General features: G+C 41.2%; 1 protein-coding gene across 1 annotated transcript in view; it reads left to right on the top strand.

Annotated features, from left to right (window-relative positions):
* The window catches only part of LOC104623267 (target of Nesh-SH3-like), a gene marked incomplete at its 5' end in the record, with an annotated part of 20,663 nt that extends 1,202 nt beyond the window's left edge, over nucleotides 1-19,461 (top strand). The window contains 5 exons of the mRNA XM_010290311.1: nucleotides 10,409-10,488; nucleotides 11,963-11,992; nucleotides 12,980-13,141; nucleotides 17,043-17,156; nucleotides 18,989-19,461. Of these exons, the coding sequence (XP_010288613.1) occupies nucleotides 10,409-10,488; nucleotides 11,963-11,992; nucleotides 12,980-13,141; nucleotides 17,043-17,156; nucleotides 18,989-19,104 (502 nt within the window). The remainder of the gene's footprint in view (nucleotides 1-10,408; nucleotides 10,489-11,962; nucleotides 11,993-12,979; nucleotides 13,142-17,042; nucleotides 17,157-18,988) is intronic.
* Between the last annotated feature and the right edge of the window lie 2,097 nt (nucleotides 19,462-21,558).

Here is a 21,558-nt window from a genome sequence, read left to right on the forward strand (position 1 = left end):
AGAAAGTCTATGGGAAATTCTGATACCCAAAAAGATCTTCTTTGGGAGCCTGCAAAACTAATGAGATGGGCTAGAATTGCTGTTTATTGCATCAAGAATATCTTTGTTTTTTCTTAAAGGCACATGGCTTGTGACGGGTGAACTGCAGCTATGTTGCTCTGTCTTGTTAAGAGGCAGTTAAGGTATATTAGCAATACAGCTGGAGACCAAGCATCAGTTTCATCAGTCTCTTCCTCAGTCAGTTGAGTGGGCCTAGAAGAGACAGCAAAACAATCTATTTCTGGAGTAGCCACTGTAGGCAGGCAGTAGCTGCTGCTAAACTTGTCAGGTTATGTTGTTTGTGTTTTCATTTCAGTTCTGCTTTGAAAGAATACAGTTGCATCCTTCAAAAGAACTGTGTGTTATTAATGAGATTCTCTTCCATTACACACTCAAACTCTTTGTGTCACATATGGTGACAGAAATGGGGTGAATTTGGGTAAGTGTAGAAAAGACTGGAAGCAAAGAAGAGTCCTTGATGCTGAGAGCTATGTCCAGATGGCCAAAAGAGAAAAGCATTTTTAGACTGCCCTTTGTTCAGAAAGGAAATAAGATGGAGGCAGACAGACCCAGCTGGAACCTTTGGAAAGGTCATAAGGAAGGCAGGAGTTATGTGGAAGCAGATAGATGGTTTTTAACTTTAATTTGTAACAATTCTGTCAATCCTATGAGAGGATTTTCAGATTTTGGTAACAGGAGCAGACCAAAGGCCATGGAGAACAGCTGTCCTTTGGAGCATGGATTTTGTTACAAGAAGCAAGATATGAGATCAGTACTGACTGGTGGAGACCGACTTAAGACATAAAGGGCTAACTTTTCCCTGATGGGGTGGTGACTATTATCCCAACCCCCCCAGCCTCAAAAGGGAAAGACAGTGAAAGTCTTTCTGGATTCAGGAGGTCATCACCCAAAATTGAAAATTGCAGCAGTGCACATCCCTCAAGTCTCACAGTATTTAAAGGATGTAAAGTCCTTCTCAGAGTGGCTCTGTTTGATTAAACTACAATTTCAAAATGTGTTTCCTAATTTTGAGGATGCTTTGAGAGCTTTGGCAGAAGCATAAGAAATTGTTACAGTTAACCATTTGAATACAGGCTTGTTGGCACGCTACATTCAGGGAAAATAAGAAAGTGATTAAGACAGCTGGCATCATGTAGACAGTATCAGTTCTGCAAGGAATGGCATATGTCCATAATAAAAGTCTCCTGACTGTCAGGAGCTGATTGCTCACTAGATCATAAAATGGACCAGTGGACAAAACTAAAAATAAGAGGAAGATAGACAATGAAATGCAGCTCAATAAGTTAATTAACAGAGTTCCTGAAATGTCTGCAAATGTGTCAAGTAACACATTAAGACTGGGAGGAAGACTTTTCCATAACTAGCCTGAAAGGAAAGAGCTGTAGAAGGAGTAGAGCTGGAAAAGGAACTTGGAAGAGAAAAAGAAATCCCTCTCGCAAATGATCAAAATTTACAAAACCACCAGCAAGTATATGGAAAGAGAGAGCTCAGTAGTAGAAGGTGGATTAACTGGGGAAGAACCTCTTGGCCTTGAAATACCTTGGAGAAGCTGACAAGCTGAATTTGAGAATCTACTTTTTCCAGCTTTCCTGAAGCCATCAGTGAGGCTGTGTAGAGCCCACGTGCTGCTCTGAAGGTTCAGTGCATCCAGAGCTGAAGACAGTTCAGGACAAGTCCAAACCAGACAGACCGAAACAAAGACTTTCCAAAAGGAATAGAAATGTTTGTAAATGTGGTATCTCAGTCTCCACGGGTAAATTTAAACCAAAAAGATCCTATAGCAGCAAGATAGTTGAAGCCTGTAATTCTCCAGATGTATGCTCTTGAGGAGCAGTGTGTGACAAAGATAGTCTGCAGTCATGTTGCCCAAGGTCTATCATCCTGTTGCAGTAAATCAGGTAGGATATGCTAGTGCCTGGCCCAGAAGCTAAAGAGTTAATCACCCACACCCAGCAGGAGGGACTCAAGACAAACAACTCTTCAGTGTGAAGGGGGCAGAATAAGCAGCAGGGAAAAACTGGGTGCACCGGAGCCTGCCAGATCATGCTGTTTGTTTGCTTTTCTCTTTTACATTCTTCTTTCAAATAGGTCATGCTGCTACACCTCTGGGAAGCTCTGCAATAAGCCAGACACCAGTCTTCCTTTGAGCTGGCCTTTTGACAAGGCAGCTTTTAAAGATTAGGAGAATATTTAAGAAATGTGGACGGTGTTAGGGAGGCAGCAATGAGAGACACTTGCAGCCTCTCATGAAAAATTGCGTGCGTGACTGCAACTGTCAGTAAGTACAAACATAGAAGTTAAATGGGATACAAATTTCTCTGAATCAGAGGATTATCATGTAGTATTCTGTGTGTCCATTTAGCTGTCTGAAAAGTGTCCAGAAAAAATCCACTGGCTGAAAAAAGTTCTGACTTTCAGTACATTTACCAAGTATTTGGTTTTAACAGACTCGTACCATGCTAATATAGAAATGAAAATGGCCTTTCATAAGCATGCAACAACTTGTGAGGGTTACTTTTAAACAAAGTTGTATATATTATGGAAGTTTGTGGCATCTCTTGTTTTTCTTGTAATATATATGCCAGCTTTATGTGGTGACTTGATTGCAAGACGCCTAGACTCTGAGATGAGAGTAAGAGTGATTTGAAAATCTGTCTGTGAGGACATACACCCTTTAAATAAATGTGGGGCACAGTCAGCTGCTTTCCAACACAACTGCTTGATTTTAAAAAAAAAAAAGTTCTAAAAGCTGCTGTACAACGTGATTTTATTTGAAAGCCGAGATCCCTGCGTTTTTTGCCCAAGAAAAGGCACATGGTATCCATGCCGTTCTCGCATAGTGAGGCATGCCTGACAGTTGACAACATCACGTTCATTTCAAGGATTTTTCCTTACAGGATGACTATGTTGGCCTCTTTTTCACCTGGATAATTGCCAAATGTGGTGCTTGCAGTATTTCACTATCACATCTTAGAAAACTTCTGACAGTTTAAGTAACCTGGAAGGTTCAAATCTTGATATGCATTATTTGGTTGGTCAGAGTTCTTGAAACTGCTACTGTTCCTGGCACTAAGCTGCTGTCTGGGTCCAATCTAGAATTCTGTATAATTTCATCAGATATTTTCCTTTTGATTGTAACTTTTACCTGAAATCTCTCAAAGAATGTAGTGTGGTTATGCTATGTGAGCTAGAGAACTACATATATCCTTCTTATACAGCTAGCTGATTGGATGTAACTGGTGCCTGAAGAGGAAAACTTTCTTTTGTTTATGAATGGCTTCTGCTTAAACATTTCTATTATAAATGTGCTTTTGTGACCTAATAATCACATATACACAGCTGTCGATTACAACTTGGTACTGCAGCCACCTTTTGCTACCCTTTACATTAATTTTAGGGTAGATCCAAGGTCGCATTTCACTCAGCCCTCTTTTCAGTATCACACTTAAACACACACCAGATTTTCTGCAGTTTTTGCCATCTTTATCCTTTAAGTAGTCCTTCACTTGTTAAATGAGTGAAATAGACAAATGCCATTCATCCTTCTTTCTTCTAGTTAGTCTGAAGCAAGTACTGTGCTACTCAGTGTTTACTCTCTTGTTCAAGCAGTGAGAGTCTGTAACTACTGTGCTTGTTGATTGCCCCTGAGCTTAATGTAGCTTTTAAGTTGCCCTATCCTGAAAAGGGGCCTGGACCAGATGACCTTCATATAGGTCCCTTCCAACCTAAATTACTGTGGGATTGTATCTTAGGGGTAGTTTCTGATCTTGTAAATCTCAACTTTGCCCATTTTCTTTAATGCAGGACAAGATGGCTTTGTATGTTAATGCAAATGTCATTCATTTCTTAGCAAAGAAATATGAGAGAAAAGGATGTGCTAGTGTGAACTAATCTGTCAATTTAATTTTTCATCCTCCACATGGAAATTCTGCAATTTTTATACTGAGAAAACTGTCACAGGTTTTGTTTTTTTTTTATATGTATACCATTTAGTCCACTTGGAAAACAATCAAAGCCAAACTACAAGACTCATCGTTTTGGTCAAAGCAATTACAGTCTAGCTTCCAAGCAGTCATCTGAGGAGTGAGACCTCTCATATTCCACCTGACTTGTCACACAGGTCCCTTGTTTTTGAGTTTCCTTACAGGGCTGCTGATACTGGAACTCCTAGTTTTATTAGCATACCCAGGACTCTGTGTTCTTTATCTATTCTTCATTTTACATTAAAAACTGCCCTTAAAATGAAAGTATTGCAGTAACTTCTCCTATGATAATAGTCAAGCAAGATCTCCCATGTATGAGTCAAGGTAAGGTCATTATCCACAATTTTCACTATTTCCCTCCTTGAAGTGCATGTTTGTAATAAACCTTCAGAGGCCTGAGATAGAAACACATTTTTTTCATGGACCTTTCCTAGCCTAGAATATTAAATGCAGATGTTGTTATTTTTTTTTTTCTTCCAATTCTATTTTCCTATTTCCAAAGGAATTTTAGGGTTTGGGTTTTGTTTTTTTATTACTGGCTTTGGAATTTTCTAACTCCTTAACTCTATGTCCTTTTTATATCTTCCAGTCATCTGATATAGTACCATTTTGTCTTTTTCTGCTATTTCTGCTGGTTTCTCTGCCAAAATGTGTAGTTCTTATTTCTGTATTCCTGCTCTATCTTGAAATATTTTTTTTGGTTAGATGTACTTTTCCTCTTTCATTCTGGTGGTTTGCTTAAGGGCAATTAAGTTCATAGCACATACCACTAGTGTCCAGGAAACTTCACAGCACTGATTTCTATACAAGCCTTCAAAAAAGTGTCCAAATATTGTTGAAAACAGTTCTCATGCATGTTTGTGTTGGCAGCAATTGGAAGGTCGTAAAGAAAAATATTAAAGTTGGAGCTAGGGATGTGCCAAATAGCTCTGGGGAAATTCAGGTAGCCATTAGAGGATGTGTCCCACCAGCCTGCTGGTATAGATTTTTAATAGAAAACAGGTATTAATAAGAAAAAGCCTGTGATGTTTGCATTCCACAGGTTTGTAAAACTTCCTTTTACATGCTCATCCTTTGCCTGGTTAAGTAGTTTGGTGATTTCAAATACACTTTTCTCCTTTTTAAGAACATTTTGAGTGGTCTCTTTTGGACTTCTGGGTTAGATTGTATCCCAAGGCAAAGCGTATGTGCAGCCATGAGGTCTCGTGAGGAATATAAATAACAGGAAAAGTTTAAAATACACTAAAATCCACAGCTCTCCAAAAAAAAAACAAAAGCAAAAAACCCAACCAACCAACTGACCAAAACCGTAAACATGAAATGTGTAGGATATATACATGTACCAACTGTTTTTATAATGTGTGTAGATGGTTTCCTTCAAAAGTTTTTTCATATATCTTACAAAAGGGATGAAACAAAAAAATATGTTACTATAATTTACCTAAAGGCCCTACCAAGTAAGTCTTCAGCCCTCTACCGAATAAGCTTTTTGTGCACGTATATGTAATAATTCATACCTACTTGCTCATGCTCTTATTACCACTATGTAGTATTGTTTTGTATAGCAGTTAGCACCCAAAATGTGCTAATCGCATACAAGACAAAAAAATCAACCAATGCAGAGAGCTTAGCTTTTTTTAACAGCAAGGGTCAAGAGATGAGAACTATAGTGAAAGTTGCAAAGCAGAAAAGTGCAGAAAAGTGGCAGAAAAATGCTGCAGTTATTTGTACTCTTTATTACAAAAGTAACAGATTTTTGTACTAAATTGCTGTTGATGTCAGGGTTCATGGGTAAGCATTCCCCCTTTGTCTCAGCCCTTCTTCCAACTTGATGAGGAGAAAGACTGCTCAAACAAGCCCAGCACTTCTCTCTCGCTTTCTCGCTCACTCTTGCTTTTTTGCTCTTTCTCACTCTCGCTCTTTCGCTCTTTCTCCCTTTCCCATTCTCACTCTCTCTTTTGCTCTCCCTTTCGCTTTCTCGCTCTCGCTTTCTCGCGCGCTCTCTTTCACTCTCTCCCTCTCTTTCGCTCTCTCCCTCTTTCGCTCGCTCTCTTTCTTTCTTTCTCTCTCTCTCTTCTGCTCTCTTTCTCTCTCTTTTTCGCTCTTTCTCTCTTTTTTTTCTCTCTCTCTTTTTTCATTACCTTCTCTTAAACCTAGTTTTATATGCTATGTCTGATCATACTGCTATCCCAGCACAGCCTGCAGAGACATGGATGCTCTATACATTGAGACAGTCCTGCATGATTGTCGTCTAATTACCATCATCTCCCCAGCAATTGACCTGAAGTCCCAGGACCATACTCTGCTGCTCCAGTCCTCCTATTAGGGTGAAAATCTCTCTTCACCTATTTTCAGTTCTGCAATCTTCAACCTTCTCCTTTTGCATGATTTGAAAAATGCAGGAGCAGCTGCGTCTGCCAAAGTTCCATGTGGAATAGCGATTTCCTATGGTGGAAAAATACGCTCTGCACAGTAATTACTGTAAGTCCATTTAATCTGCACAAGGACTTTTATTGTCTTATGCAGTTTGGGAGGATTTGGGAGGCCTAGTCTCCAAAGTTTGTAGGATAGCAATTTTATAGATGTTAGAGGTGTGGCACATGTTAGATTGCTGCATATATTGGGTAGCAGAGTTTTTGGCATCATAGGCACACAGATAGAAAGATGGAGTATAGACTCCAGTTTCTCATGAATAGTTCTAGCTAAGAGGCAGACATGGGACAATCATTATATAGCTTTCCTATTTCCCTTTGTTAACTTTGCCCTACATACTTTCTTGAACCTCTAAGCATTTATTTCCCCTCCCTTGTGGTTTGCATAGACGTACTTAAGATTGCAGCAGGTACCCTTTTTTCACCATTTTATTTTTATTTTTCAGATCTTTCACCTGACACACAGAAAGGGAGACATTAAATGGTTTTCTATTAAGAGACCCACTATGGCTTTAAATTACAGTTAGATCTGTAAACTTTATGCTCAGTCTAACTTCTCCTTTCTCTCCCTTTCAGTTTTCAGTTAACTAGTTACTTCATCTCCAGAAGTGGTTGTTTTTGTTCTTGTACTGCTGCAGCCATTGCTACTGTTTCAGGATTGAACTTGGCGGAGGAAAGGAACCTGTGATACTTGGGCACTTGTGAAAACACCTACCACAAAACTGTAGAACTGTATATATTTTAGTTCAAAAAATTTGCTCTTTAACATTATTAGTAGGAGGCTCCCCTACTTGACTAAACTTTGGACATTTCTTTATTACTTTCCTTTTCTCCAATTTTGTTTATATGTTTACATGAGCTGAAATATCTATGTGTAGATTTTTAGTTCTTTATTTCAAGCGTGCTATAATTTTCCCAACTGCAGTTTGATCTTTTGCAGAGATCCTAGTGGTCCCTAGACCACAATTTGAAAAATGCTGCTTGGAAAATATTTATTCTTCAGTACATGTTTTGGTCTTTTTATGGAGTTAGAGAATTGATGGGTCCAAGTTCATCGACTTAAGTTTTTTGGGAACAGGACCATTTCCTATGAAGGGTACAACTCAAAGTTGTATTGTCTTGAGGACAATACGTTTGTACAAAAATCAGCAAAATACTTAGATTTGTTTCAAAATCCTCCACCGTCTTGTCCAGCTTGTGATTTTCTGCCCGACAGAGGCATGGAAATCCAGCTTGCAAAATCTGTGAAACCCTTCCATATTTAGGTGAGATCCAGGTATGCTGACGGTAGATGTTTATCTTTAGCTCACATGTGTCTGCGTCATTACCTTACACGTCCCTGCGGCTGCCCAGTCCAGTTCTGTAAGAGCATTTCACCTGCTCATTTTTTTTTTCCTTTCCTTGTAGCCAATACTATGGAATCATGAAACTCTAGATCAGGAATCCTAGGCAGTGGTCTTCATAGTTCCCTTTTGATTTCATATAAAGGGACATCAGAGGATTATTATCATCCATAAAGTCAAACCATAAACTCCAGTAAAGCAGTAGAACATGCCATGTTGAGCTATCAATGATCAAAATTACAGTAATAGCTCTAGATAAGGTGTTCCTGCTGTGAAAGGAGCAGGAAAACTTCTTTGGAGTTTTTTATTGCTAGGTGTGCATTAATTTGTACATTGTCCAAAATGAATCTTCTAGCTATTACTTTAAAACACCCAGCATGTTAGCAAATCTTCATTTATGCTTCAGTGATTCTTCAGAAGGAATCTCCAACTGCTCTGCTTCTCAGGATAACAAGCTTTCCTACCAGATAAGAATACTTCTTGGCCAAAAATGTTACTGTACCACATGCCCAATGTGACTATTAACTGCTGAGATCCAATTTTTAAAAGCACGTCTTTGTTTAAACCATTTGAAGTTGATTGTGAAGAAGATTTTATGTCTAGAACTTCTTATTTAATTTATTGTTTATTTAATGTCTCCCTCCTACAGTAGGGTAATATGAGCTGCTCAAAATGGTCTTGCAGCATGTTTGAATAAATGTTAAGATTACTCCAAATAGATTTTACAAAGCTCAAAACAAGCCCATGTTTCACTTGGAAATGTCCACGACTTATCCACAATGCATCTGTTCAGCATGCCAATCTTTGTAAGTATTTTCCTTAAAAAAGAAAAGAAAACCCTAGAAATAAAAATGATTGCTTATGTAAGCAATTTCAAAGTTAAATATTGTCTTAGAAGTATTGTGCATGGAAAACAGTTGCTTGGTACTGCATGATTAGTCCACTGAGGTTAATTAGTGAGCTGTTCAGGTTTTGCAGGAGCCAGGAAGCAATGAGAGGTAATCCAAAGTTTGGACTGAATTATTCTGTCACTTGTAGGGACTTGCAAATGGAATTCACAAATTTCCAATTGTGCAGAGAGTGGTATGGGTTTTTTTCTTTAGAAAATTGCTGTTTGGAAGCAATTTCAGCAATACATTACAATGCTATGTTATAGTCATGAGCTACCAAGTTATCATTGGTAAGTGATCCTTCAGGAGTCAAGAGCTGGGCGTTTAATTGCCCGCTTCTGGGATTCTCATTTTGCTCTGTGTTTAGTCTCTAAGTTAGGGCCCATTTTCCAGGCCTACAGTCCTTTTGACTCATGTCCCATGGATCTCTCTCGCCGATAAAAAAACTCCGTGTTAAGAGAGGTTCACCACATACGCACTCAAAGCATATGAACAGTTTCTCTGTAGGTGGCATGCGTGGGACAGATGCTTCCATTACGGGTCATGGGGAAGGCACGAAGAGGGTGCTGTTGGCTGGATGTATACGTGTTTTGGCTCGGAGAGCACGCAGGCCCTACAGGGAGGCACTGCGCCATTGCTGAGCAGCGAGAAATCCCCAGGTGCCGCCAGCCAGAGCCAGGAGAGCCGAGAAGCGGCTTGCGGGGACAGTGTGTGCTGCGAGTCTCCTCCTAGCTCTGCCCTTGACGTAAGATCTTAGCTGTGTCCAGTGTCCACCCTTGTAACTCTCTTTCCTGCCTCATCTGTCTGGTGTCTTCTGTGTAACGTTTTTAGGTTTGCAGCTGTCTTTCAATAGCTGTTCACCTACAGCTTCTAATTCAAAGTGTAAGTTTGGGCTGAGCTGCAGAGTTAGAAACCACCCTGTCTTGGCCATCCATCACTGTTAATCAAGTATTGAGGGGTGGGAGAAGCTTAAGCAGAGGAGTCTGGCTTGGATTTTTTTTCTTCCATCTTGTTCTGTTTTCATAGCACTGTGTTTGGCTCCCAACACAGCTGCATGAAAAGAGACCATGAGATAACTACAGTGCGGACTGGTGTTGTGTGACATTACTACGAAAAGATAAGAAAGAGACACTGCACAATATCTTTTATTTACTTCATACATTTACTATCAACATATATTCAAACAATTGGATCTTCGCTTTGTCTGAGCTCCTGTCCTGGAAGTTTGTGTTTTGTGATGCCCTGTGTTTCACCACTGGCCCTGTGGTGGGCCTGGGAGGCTCTGGGTTGGAGGTTTGTGTTCTTATAAATGAAAAATGTGCAGGTAAATAGCAATGTGCTTTACTCAATCTCTGCTTACCAGGTTGCTTCTGACCTCACCTGAACTGCTCCCTTTGCCAGAACTGAAACTGCATATGTGAGAGGAGACAGACTTACACCTGGTGGTGCATTAAATCCAACACTAATAATATGCATGCAAAGAATTATCAAAAGGACTGGTAAATTATGTGTTCAGAGAGGCCTTATACAGCTAGGACAAAGAATGTCTCAGCATTTTTAGAGTAAGAAATGAGGCCTTTTTGTTCTTTTCCATGAGGCAAGTAGCACCAAGGCGTGTGTTGGCAGTTTGCTTCCTCCAGACTCTGAATGAAAGAATGTTTGGTTTGCAAAATTTTAATCTCTTCTCTTTTATTCCCCAGTTATGAATTCCACGTGAAACCTAGAAACCCTCTTGGTGAAGGTCCAAGTAGCAATGTTGTGGCATTCAATACTGAATCAGGTAAGAACTTCCAAAGGTCCAAACATCATTTACAGTGGCTCTAGTACCCATGTTCGAGGGATATATGAAAGGCTCTCTTGCTTCACTTTGCGCCTTTGGTCTTGCTCTTTGCTATCTCCAAATGGGCTTTTTACTACTGAGCACATTATGGTAGTGCCTGAGGGTCAGCCTGAGATCAGGGCTGTATTGTGTGAGGATGTAAGATGGCCAGACTGCAGGAGAAAAAAAACCAGGAACACAGAGAGTTTGTCTGGTGTTCATTATTGGGAAACTAACTTCATCCTTAGAGAAGGCTCAGTCATTTAAGATTAATATTCCTGACCTTTTTGTATCTGTCAAATGCATTAATGACTTCTGGATGGGGAACATAAGGTTTTTTCTTTGGGCTGGTGTGTTTATAGGCACTTTTGCTACCTGTACAATAAGGCTGCTGTATAATAGTGATGCCTTTTGGCTGAAATAAGGATTGAGAAATAGCAGTTGGGAGAAGTCGATGTCCCAGTATGTCCTCTTCCATCCTGTTTACACTCCTGTGAAACTGTGGAAGAGGTGTATACAAGCCTGTTTTGACCACTGGTTGGTTCCCAAGTTATGTTCCTATCTGACTCAGAGGTGAGAATCGGAGAGTACCTTTGCTTTCCTTACCGCAGTTCCCCATCAGGCTAACTACAGTTGACTTGTTGACTTTATACAAGCAAGATACCCATCTTTTGTGTAGACGTGTTTATTGCTTGATAGTACTTAAGGACCATATAAAACACGAAATAGATTTAGCTTTTTTAAAACTACTTTCTCAATCTGCATTTTGAGACAGGTGTAATAATATAATAGTCGTCATCTAGTGCTGTCACTGATGGATGGGAGTTTTGGCTGAGCAAGGGATTAGTCAGGAGTTCAGATTATGCCACACATTTAAAAACTCTGAATACACTCTTTGTAATCCTCGATTGTTAAAATTGAAAAAACATTTATGCCAAGTGCAGTTTTCGTGAATGACAAGGTTTATGTTGTTTCCTATTGAGCTTGGACAAATTAGGCATTCATTTTTATTTTTCTTAATTGCACACATCCATTTCTCACTTTTGGGCTTTCATAGCCAAGTTTTGTGTGGCAACTATTACAGGGAGGCTCTTTTTATTATTTAGGCTTTGAAATTGAAATTTTAAAAAAGATGCAGTAAATTGCTTTTTGCTGGTTACAGGTTTAAACTCTTGTTTCTGTTAGAACTGTGTTTGACTGGTATTGTCCCGTAAGTAAAATTTTTAAAAGCTCATTGACACTGTAGTATCACATAAGAAATTAATTTCTTTTAATTTAATTTAATACAAAAGTGAACTTTGCTTCCAAAACTCTGTTTCACAAATTATTACAGCTTATGTCAACTGTAGAAAATCACTTACCAATGCTTTTCCATTGAAATACTGGGAAAGTTCACTTTGCCGTGTCTGACTGAATGTTTGTTTTCTTTCCCCAGCGGACCCAAGAGTGAGCGAGCCAATTTCAAGTAAGCCTTTAATGTATAGTGTCTTCTGATCAAGAATTTTTTCAGAAATGAGATAGTGTAGTTTTACGAGGCGGGTGGCTATACCAGTTAAATGAGTTATGGAATCAAACAGCAGTCACACATGATTTCACTTCTTCCACCCACACCCCCGGCAAGGAATTCATGCCAGGCTGCCTGTTTACCTGAGCGGAACGCAATCAACGTGATGTGGTGCTCCCATGGCAGCTGGGATGGCTTCAAACCAATGTATACAAGTGAGCCAAGGGCAGCCTCATATTTTCTAAGTCTTGTCATTAAGGCAAAAGAAAGCTCTGTAAAATGAATAAGCTACTTCACACTTTCTAAGTGAGTTAACAGAGCACAACTCAGGGGATATTACTTATCTGCTATTGTGCTTTAGAAAAATTTTCTGCTTCTGAAGGCTTGATCAGCTCTGCTTTAGGCCACTTACAGGATTCTTGCTGCCTTTGGTGGCTTTTGAAGAACAGCTGAGATCACTCCAGCAAATTGGGCTGCTTTTTGCCTTTGTAATGGATGTCACTGTGACAGACACTGAGACACCATTTCTTTCCACATAGTTCATGAAACTTAATTTTTATGTTTGTTTGTTTTTTTTAAATCACGTACAGTTTGCTGCAAGTTGACTGTCCTGGCTTGAACCCACTGAAAAACAGTGACTCTGTCACACACTTTGTAAATGACAGTTTTGCCAACACACAGACATTGTCCCACTAGCAAGGTCTTAGAATGAGTTTATTCCAAACTGACCCCACACACAGAGAGCAGCAGCAGTTTACTGCATCAATTGTGTCTATCTGCACCATTTGGTGCTTCCCTGAAATATCTTTCATGTTCAAAATGCAGGTGGCTGGTGGTATGGTGCATTCTGCTCCATCAAAGTTTATAATTCTATTTATTTGAATATATTTGTTGTACATAATTTTGTATGCAGCATCATACTTCAGCCTCTTTCTTCCTCTCCTGCAGTGGGAAAGGATGCTATCTGGACTGAAATCCCATTCAATTCAGACACCTATTCAGAATGCAAAGGGAAACAATATGTCAAGAGGACTTGGTATAAGAAGTTCGTAGGTGTGCAGCTGTGTAATTCTTTGAGATACAAGATATACCTCAGTGATTCACTTACAGGTAAGAGACATTCAAGTCTGTGTTGTCCACATTACGCACTCCTTAAAGGTACCATGGTTCCAGAATGAAGAGGTTTAACAGAATGGGCTCTGCTGAGGTGTGATCAGGTATGTTTAATCTAGTCCATAGACAGATTAATCATAAACGTTCATCTGCTTGTGCTCGGTAGTCATTGATGTGCTTGATACTGAATTTTCAGACTCAAGAGTTACTTCTCTCTGGCGATCATCTGATTTGCAATACCTGTTTGTATCCCAGGGTCATACAGAAAATTGATAAAGATCCGATCTCTGCCAGTGAACAGCATAGATTGTAAAGGTGCCAGATTTGTATTTAAAGCATAGCCTGGGATAGTTCTTAATTAGAGGATTAGGACGTAATTTGAGACCAAGGTTAGACTCAGACATTCCCATCCCATTTGGTGAGCATCTGGTTACTTCGTTACCGTAAGGCTTATAAATGCATGGCTTCAATTCTAGTCAACAGGTTTTACTCACCTGCTTTGACATTTTTTGTTTTCTTTTCACATTTCCCCTTTTTGTTTATAATGTTGTTTTTTCTCCACCCTGTTTGTTTTTTTTTTCTTATACTGTATTTTATTGCTAACAGCAGCCTCCTGGCCTTATCTTCTCAAGTTTTGTTCAGTATCTTAATGTCACTAGAGCGTGGTGTGTTTCAGACCTGAATCAAGTGGCGCATGCTGTGTGTAAGCTGGGGAAAAACAGCCTGTAAAAAGTAGGTTTTAGTTAACAGACACTTAAGCAGAACTCGGTGTCTCACATAGATTGTACAAGCTATATTCAGAAATACTTCAACAACTTACAATCCATCTCAAGCTCCCGGCTTTCTTCTGCATGGACAGCTCTGTCACAGTGGCATTAGTATGGCGTCCAGAGCAGAGCGAGCGTAACACAGCTGTGGGGGGGAAATGTCTTTGAGCGCAATTAGGCAGTATGTTCACCGCACTGGGTTGAATTAACTAGGAGGAACTGTGGCTGAAAGAATCACCTTTCATAACCCAAAGCTGCCCCATCGCAGAGCTCAGCACCTCACAGGAGCAGGGCTCTGGCCTCTGTGTGGAGGAAGGTGGGGAGGAAAGCGCAGGGGCGCGTCGGGCAGCCCATGCCGATGGAATGTCGAGCGGCCCGGCCTTGCGCCCGGCACCATTCCCCCATGAGCAGACAAGGAAGGAAAGCCCTGTCCTTAATAGTAAGTACAATACCGCATTCGCAAATAATATCTTGGCAATTATGTGAATAAAAAAAAGACTGTTTTGAACAGAGGTATCATTCATTCAGCTGTTGCTGTACTAACCAGCTGTGATCAAATGACAAACACTGGCAATGAGGCACAGTGTATCACAAAACCAGCCAGCAGAGGAAATAGCAGTGCTAATCTAGCAGGACTAGACTTCAGCCCGAAATCAAGTGAATTAACACTGCAGCGAAAGCTACTTCAGTCTTAGAAGAAAAGTTTAATATAACATGACCCCATTTTCCTATTTTCGTTAGATTGGTTTTGCTCTTGCTGGGAGGGTGGTGATTTAACTTGGCTAGAGAAAGATGATGGTAGCCACATTGCATTCGTTGTACTTGCAAAGCCTGGTTCTTGCACTTGAATTGTTACAACCAGCGCTGACCAGTTGTCACAATATTCAAAAGAATTGAAACATTTATGTAGAAGGAAAGCTGCTTTTCCCCCGTTTCCTAAGTGAGATCGTCATGGCACAGGCCTCTGTACGCGAGTGAGAAAGCTTCCCATTTCAAGCCAAACTCTGTTCTGAGGTGTTTCGCTGTCACACCTTGCCTCGTCGTGCCCCCGAGGCCAGTGGGAGTGTATCTGCTAGCGCCAGCCGGCTGGGCAACGCACGCCGGTAGCGAAGGGCTGCGCTGAGGTCCGAGGTCCGCTGAAAATACCTTCCAAAGCTTTGCCGTTTAAGCAGCATAATGATCTTGAAATTTGGGTGCGTTGTACAAACGCTGTTGTATAAGGCAGCCAACAATCGTACCTTTGCATGCTGGTTTTTAGCATGAATTTATATTTCCAGTGTTGCAGAATTCAGAGTGTATAAGACAAAGATGGTATCTAATTTTCTTGAGACCACCCGTAAAAGAACACTGGAAAAAAATTACTTTATCCTATGCTAGAATTGCTATCCCTAAAAAAGAAAGATTAATCTAGTCATTTGTTAGTTAAATGTTCTTAAGTGTGTTCCTTTAATATGGAAAGAATTGGGCAGTAAGGATTTAAAAGTCATTGAGAATGCTGCTAATTTATCTATTGCAATTGTTTGAATTATACACAGGTTACACTGTGGGCCAAACGAATGTGCTTGTATCTGAAAGTTACGGTTCTTGTGTTAGCCATAAAAATATCAGTTTTATTCTGTCTCTCATGAAGAAAAACTGATCTATGTTACACGTGCCAGGACCATTCTATAAACCAGCATCTACTGCTGACCTCATTTAACAGTCCTCCAGAGCAGTCACTGTAGGCATTCCAGAAAAGCAGGCCACCTAAAAAAAAAGGATTTGTTGAGGGGAAGAAAAAAATCAATTCAAAGTGTGACCTTCAACAGCCACAGGAAAAAAAAAAAAAAAAGCCATTTTGGGCAGCCTGAATGTTCCTAATTTCAGACCAAAAAAATTGCTGAGAGGAACTCCCTCTGACCAGTTCTCCTATGGAAAAAACATGCCTGCAGCCAAAACCAGACAGTACTAAATAATTTTCTAAAGCTAGAGCAGAACTGCATGCCCAGAGACCGTCAAATGGAGGTGAGAATTTCTGGCAAAGTATTGAACAGATCACAAAACTGTGAGAAAGGGAGAGCTTATTGGTGAGCTGCTCTCTTATTAATGGCACTTTATGGAGTGTTATTGTAAGGCCACCTCATCACTTCTTAAATGGCCGCATGGGCACAGATTCAAGGCTACAGGACACCCAACGTCTAATGAGTAACTGGACTTTCTGCTTAGCTTATACCTGAGTACTGAGCCTACTTCTACATGCTCTCACCTTTCCTTTCAACCTCACAACCTAAGGTTGAACATAGTAAGAACAAGCGCTGTGAAAGCAGTTTAGAGAAAACCGTAAGTTTATCTGAAAATGTTTCCTGCCAAGGCCTGGGAAGAGAACGTAGCATGTTTTTCTCCATCTTCTGAACTGAATTTTACTCCTGTCTTGCAAATCAAATCAGAAAGTAACTCTCTCTCAAACCCCCTTTGCTGTGAGTCCGCTCATTAGCAGGATAAGCACAGCCCGTAACATCAGCACACTCTCCACCAGGCACTTGAGACCTTGTTTTCTACTCAGCCACAGTCAAGTGTCCTGTTACGTGATCCTGCAAATAAATACATGGGCACGCTTCACGCTCTGGATAAGCAGTTACTACACCGAGGTCATCTGTCTGTTAAAGGGTATCACTTGTGCGTACGTGTTGTAACAATATGATGATTTATTAAAACAGGGCTTGGCCTTGTTATGAGGTGGTCTGTTAAAACATCTTGAAGGCACCGGGGGCTTCCTGACAGGGAACCAAACCTGCCTTCCATTCAGATCCCTAGCAAAACTTGCCTCATTTTTGGTACAATCAGGATGAGGTTCTAGGTAATAACAGAACTTCACTTACTGTATGAAATGTAAGGAGGGGGGGAAAAATACATTCAGGCATAGATTTTGGCCAGGAATGGGGCACTTTTGTCTACAGCCATGAGCACGGTACTTGGAGTACACACATGACGTTCAAATTACAGCTACAGATCCTGAGAGGAAAAGAATCGTAGCATTCACCTTGGCTCCTCCACAGAGCGAAGAGCACAGCCCATTGCCTCTGGTGGTTTTTGGAAATAGCCCTCACTAAACTGGATACGGATTTTCAACTTTGCTGCTGCTTTGCTTTCAGGAAAATTTTATAACATAGGAGACCAGAGGGGCCACGGAGAAGATCACTGCCAATTTGTAGACTCATTCTTAGATGGAAGGACAGGACAGCAAGAAGATCTACCAGTCAAAGACGGTAATTCCTTATGCCTGTCTCTGTTGAAAACCCTGGCAATGCCGTTCTTTGTGTGTTTCTTTTTCCTGCCAGTGGATTCTGCACCCGCTGCTGGGGTGGGTGATGGAACGGGACTGGCTTTGCAGGCAGAAGAGGGTCAAGAAGTCTGCGAAGTTGAGCAATGACTTATAATAAGAAGGTTATGACTCGGGTTCTGGTTAGGTAGTAAACAGCCTCTCTCCTGTTTAAAACATTCCAACAGATTATTCACAGTTGGTATTACATATTTAAACCCAACCACAAGTTAGAGTTTGCAGAGAGGCATGAAGTGTTATGTTCAAACTAGCGAGATTGATTTAAAGTGCAGTAAATCATCAGCTGGGCATTAAAAAGCTTTGTTTAGTGCTAATGAGAAACTAAAAAAGTTATTACTGGAAAATATAATTCATGCTGCAGTAAGTCCGTGTGCACTAATTTGAACCGGGTGCCTAGAATTCCAGTCTGGTCTAAGTGGGCATGGGACTGGATGTCCTAAACACAGCTGTGACCTGCCTGGCTGTTTTTCACACGTTGCTGAGGCTCGAGCAGAAGAAAAGTGTACTTCTGTCAGCTGAACTCCTGCCTGGCTTGTTTGCAGCAGTGCCAGCGCGAAGGTATCCCATTCCCTTGTGGGGTAAGGCGGCAGGCTGTGTTGATACACGCGTGCATGCCGAGTGTGACATGGGGTATTTTACTGAGAAAAATACCAAAACCGTTTTCGGTACAATATGGGTGTGTTGAGCAAACTTTCCTGTTTGTAGTGCTTCATTTTAAAACACCTTACAGAAGTACAGAAATGCAGTGAGGTAGGTGTGGGAGATTAAAGTGCCTGAATATTTCACAAGTTTTTCCAAAAACAAAGCGGGTGAACTATCTGAAAGATGTTTGCTTATGTGACCTTTTTTAAGTGGGCTTTGCTTTTCCTTTCCCAGTCAGTGTTGCTCATTTGTAAAGGTATTTCATTTCTGTAAGGGATTGTCTGAATCCAGTGTGGTGTTGCCAGGACAGCAGACCCCTCATTTGTACCAGATTCATTTTTTAAAAAAGATTTTTCTAAAAACAACCAACCTTTTACATAAAAAGCTTGCTATCCCAGCTTAAGACATTTAAAACTGATTTGTTTTCTGTGACTGGATTTAAGTGTGTGCTACGCTCACTTTTAGAAAAAAAACAACAGCAAAACCAATCAATCAAACAAAAAAAAGCCCCCACCTTTTCTGGAGCTGGTCTTTCTAGAAAGCGAACTGGGCAAAGGAAAGAACAGACAGACGGTGCGTTGCTGCTCTGTTCCTCCCTGGCTGCAGCAAGTCCAGTTCTATTCAAACTGGAATCAGCTACATATATGTGACCTGACGTGCAGGGAGGGCATCGCGACTGCTGCTGCCTGTCAGTCGCAGAACAACATTTCGTGTGTGCGCACGTGTGCTCGCACGCTTTAGCTGCACGTACGTTCCCGACAACCAGGTTGGATTCAGCTTCAATTTTTAACTTCAGGTTAATTGTTTGAATGGGGATCATATGTATTGTCATACCGACCAGATTTCAAGCAGGAAGGTATAATCTTTCGCTTAGGGGTGGGGAGATAGCGTGAAATATCCCCATCTGTCCAGTTTTATTTGGGTTCACCAGAGTGTAAAGGCTGCTGCAGGGGGGCTATTTAACTGCCGCTGCTTCGTGAGGAGGAAGACCCTCCTGTTTAGGGAAGACCCCAGCAGCAGCCAGAGGGGAAGAGGAGGAGGAGGAGAGGGCACTGGCCTGGCCAGTGAAATCAAATTGGCCTAGGAAATCAAACAAAACCCTCTTCTCTGTTCCAGGATTTTTCAGGGCAGTTCGTCAGGAACCGGTCAAATTTGGGAAGATAGGCGGGGAGACTCATATTAACTACGTTCGCTGGTACGAGTGTGGAACGTCGATACCTGGGAAATGGTAGGCGCGACATGAACTTGGTGAAAAGGCCCAGCACTTACCACCCCCGTCCGGCGGCGCAGCACAGGCTCAGAGATGGAAATGTTTATGGTACGCCTGGCACTTCAATTTAAGTTCGCTGATGTGCAAGGGTTTATACAAGTCTAATGCCAATACTGCATTAATTGTGTAATAGTGTAGGCTGCTTACTGTAGTTATCCAGTTTTACAAATTTGTTGGTTTTAGATTTAAAAAACAAACAGGCTAGGGACATGTTGTAGGATAATGTCTAGGGAAGCTGGCTCCCTGTTCTCAAGGTACGGTTTATATGGTGTTTTAAAAGATACGGTGTGTATATTATTTATCACAGTGTTGTAATAAATGTTTAAGGCACAGTTGGTCACGGAATGCAATGATGTGCGTTAGTTTTTAAATAATCACTGGTCGTCTTAGAACGTCGAGTGCCATAAGCTACCTGTCCAGAGGGATCCGTAACATCTCCCTGCTCATAAATTACAGCCAAGGCCCTACAATTTTTTTTATATCCCACAACCAGTAAACTTGAAGCGCTTTCTCCTGACACGTACAAATGGTTTGTCCTCATGCCGAACCGCTGGGGCAGGTTGCTATACACGTGCAGCTGTAGAGGATCAGGATAGTGGGGTTTTTTTCCCGTGTTTGTTTTCAAAGGCTCCAGCTCCAGCAAACAGTAGCTGGCTGGGGGCCAGAGCCCTGCCCCTGGCACCAGGGATGGGTGCAGCTGTGGCTCTTCATGGACATGTAGTTGTCAGAGGCTGAGACTTACTGGTCCAAAAGCCAAATATATGTGCGGTGCAGGGGGGGCTTGGAAAGGTAAAGGAAACAGGGAAATAAAGCTAAAATAAGCTACTTCTCACAGCATAATCAGGTTTCCTTTATTTAAAAACCAAAACAAAACAAAAAAAAAAACACACAGAAAAAAAGTGGTTTAAAACATGGGGAGAAAGGGGACATAGTGAGAACTGAACTTTAAAACTGCTTTACAGCAATTTTGATTAAAACCTCTCCCAAAGCTACTTGTTTGTACTGCTTGAACATTTATGAAATAAAGAGATGTAGGTTTTTTTAAAGGTGTTATTCATTACATTACTAATGTATTGAAAAAAAATATGAACAGGAACACCCAGATATATATATAGTAGAAATAAATCATTTACAGAAAATGCCTTATAAAGTACATTGCAGGTACACTGTACTCCTAATAAAATATTTTTTAATCAAGAGTTTTTCCTCAAGTGTTTTACATGAAAACAACCAGTGGTTTCTGCAGACCACACTTATGTGGGGAAGCAGGCAGAGGGACAGGGCTTGTTGAACACCTGGCAGGAGCCAAGCGCAGGAGGTACAAGCCATGGCTGCTGGGAAAGCAGCAATATTGAAGGATGCTGAAAGGGGGAAGATTTTCACTCACTTTATTTCAAGCAACTTGCTCCAGTTTTTGCTCCAGGTTTTTTTTTTTTTTTGGTTTTTTTTTTTTTTAGTGTTCCCTACTTAGTTTTATGGATTCCTAGAATCCATAAGATGGAAAATATTATCTGGGAGAGTATTTTGCCCTCAGCTGTTACACGGTCTATTGAATTTGTTACAGGTCTTGATCTGCTTTTTCTTGGCTCAAAATGGAGGCACCAGCACCGCCCTCCCATGTTTTTCTGGGTGGCAAAGACCCTGTGGAAAGTTGTTCCTTTTTTAGGATTCTTTTTTTAAAAAAGGCCTCTCTCTTTGGCTTAAATTTTCAAGTAATAAACCAATTCTCCTCCTGCCCATGTGAAAGTGAAGATTTTATTTATCAGTTCTTACCCCTTTGGTAAAAGGCTCACTTGGCTGTTACCAGCAGCAGCCAGAGCAGAACCATCCACCTCTGCAACACCAATCTGCACTCACACTGCTTCCCCCCCAAAACCTGCCTCTCTGACCGCTGCTGCAAGATTGGCACACCTGCCTCACTCAACACACTTTTCTCCTTGGGTGCTACCTCAATTCCAAAAATCAAGATCAAGCACATGATAGATTGGGGGTTTTTATTAGTTTTTCCATGTGAGCATTACAGTTTATAATACATCGTGTCTAGTTTCACCTCCAGAATGAATCTAATTTAGTACATCATGGCATTAGTAAGAACAAAACTGGTCAGTGGGCCGCACCTGCACCTGGCACCTCCGCAGCCTTCGGCCACAGCAAGGCAGAACGTCAATCAATCAATCACTTCGCAGACAATGTAGGTTGCGTTTCCCAAAGCCAGCGCCGCCCCGAGGTAAACTAGGAAGCAGATGCCGTCGAAAGCAGGACCGAGGCGGTTGGTCTTCCCCCTCCCCCCAGCAGCACGGAATTAACAGCTCGGGTTTCGGACTCTCCCTTCAAAAGCCCTGGCGCCTGCTGGGCCGGCGCCCCCTTACCGGTAGCCGGGTCCCGGCTGGGCGTAGCCCTGGGGGCCGAAGGGGGG

This window comes from Phaethon lepturus, unplaced genomic scaffold (assembly GCF_000687285.1).
Source record: "Phaethon lepturus isolate BGI_N335 unplaced genomic scaffold, ASM68728v1 scaffold48830, whole genome shotgun sequence".
Classification (NCBI taxonomy): Eukaryota; Metazoa; Chordata; class Aves; order Phaethontiformes; family Phaethontidae; genus Phaethon; species Phaethon lepturus.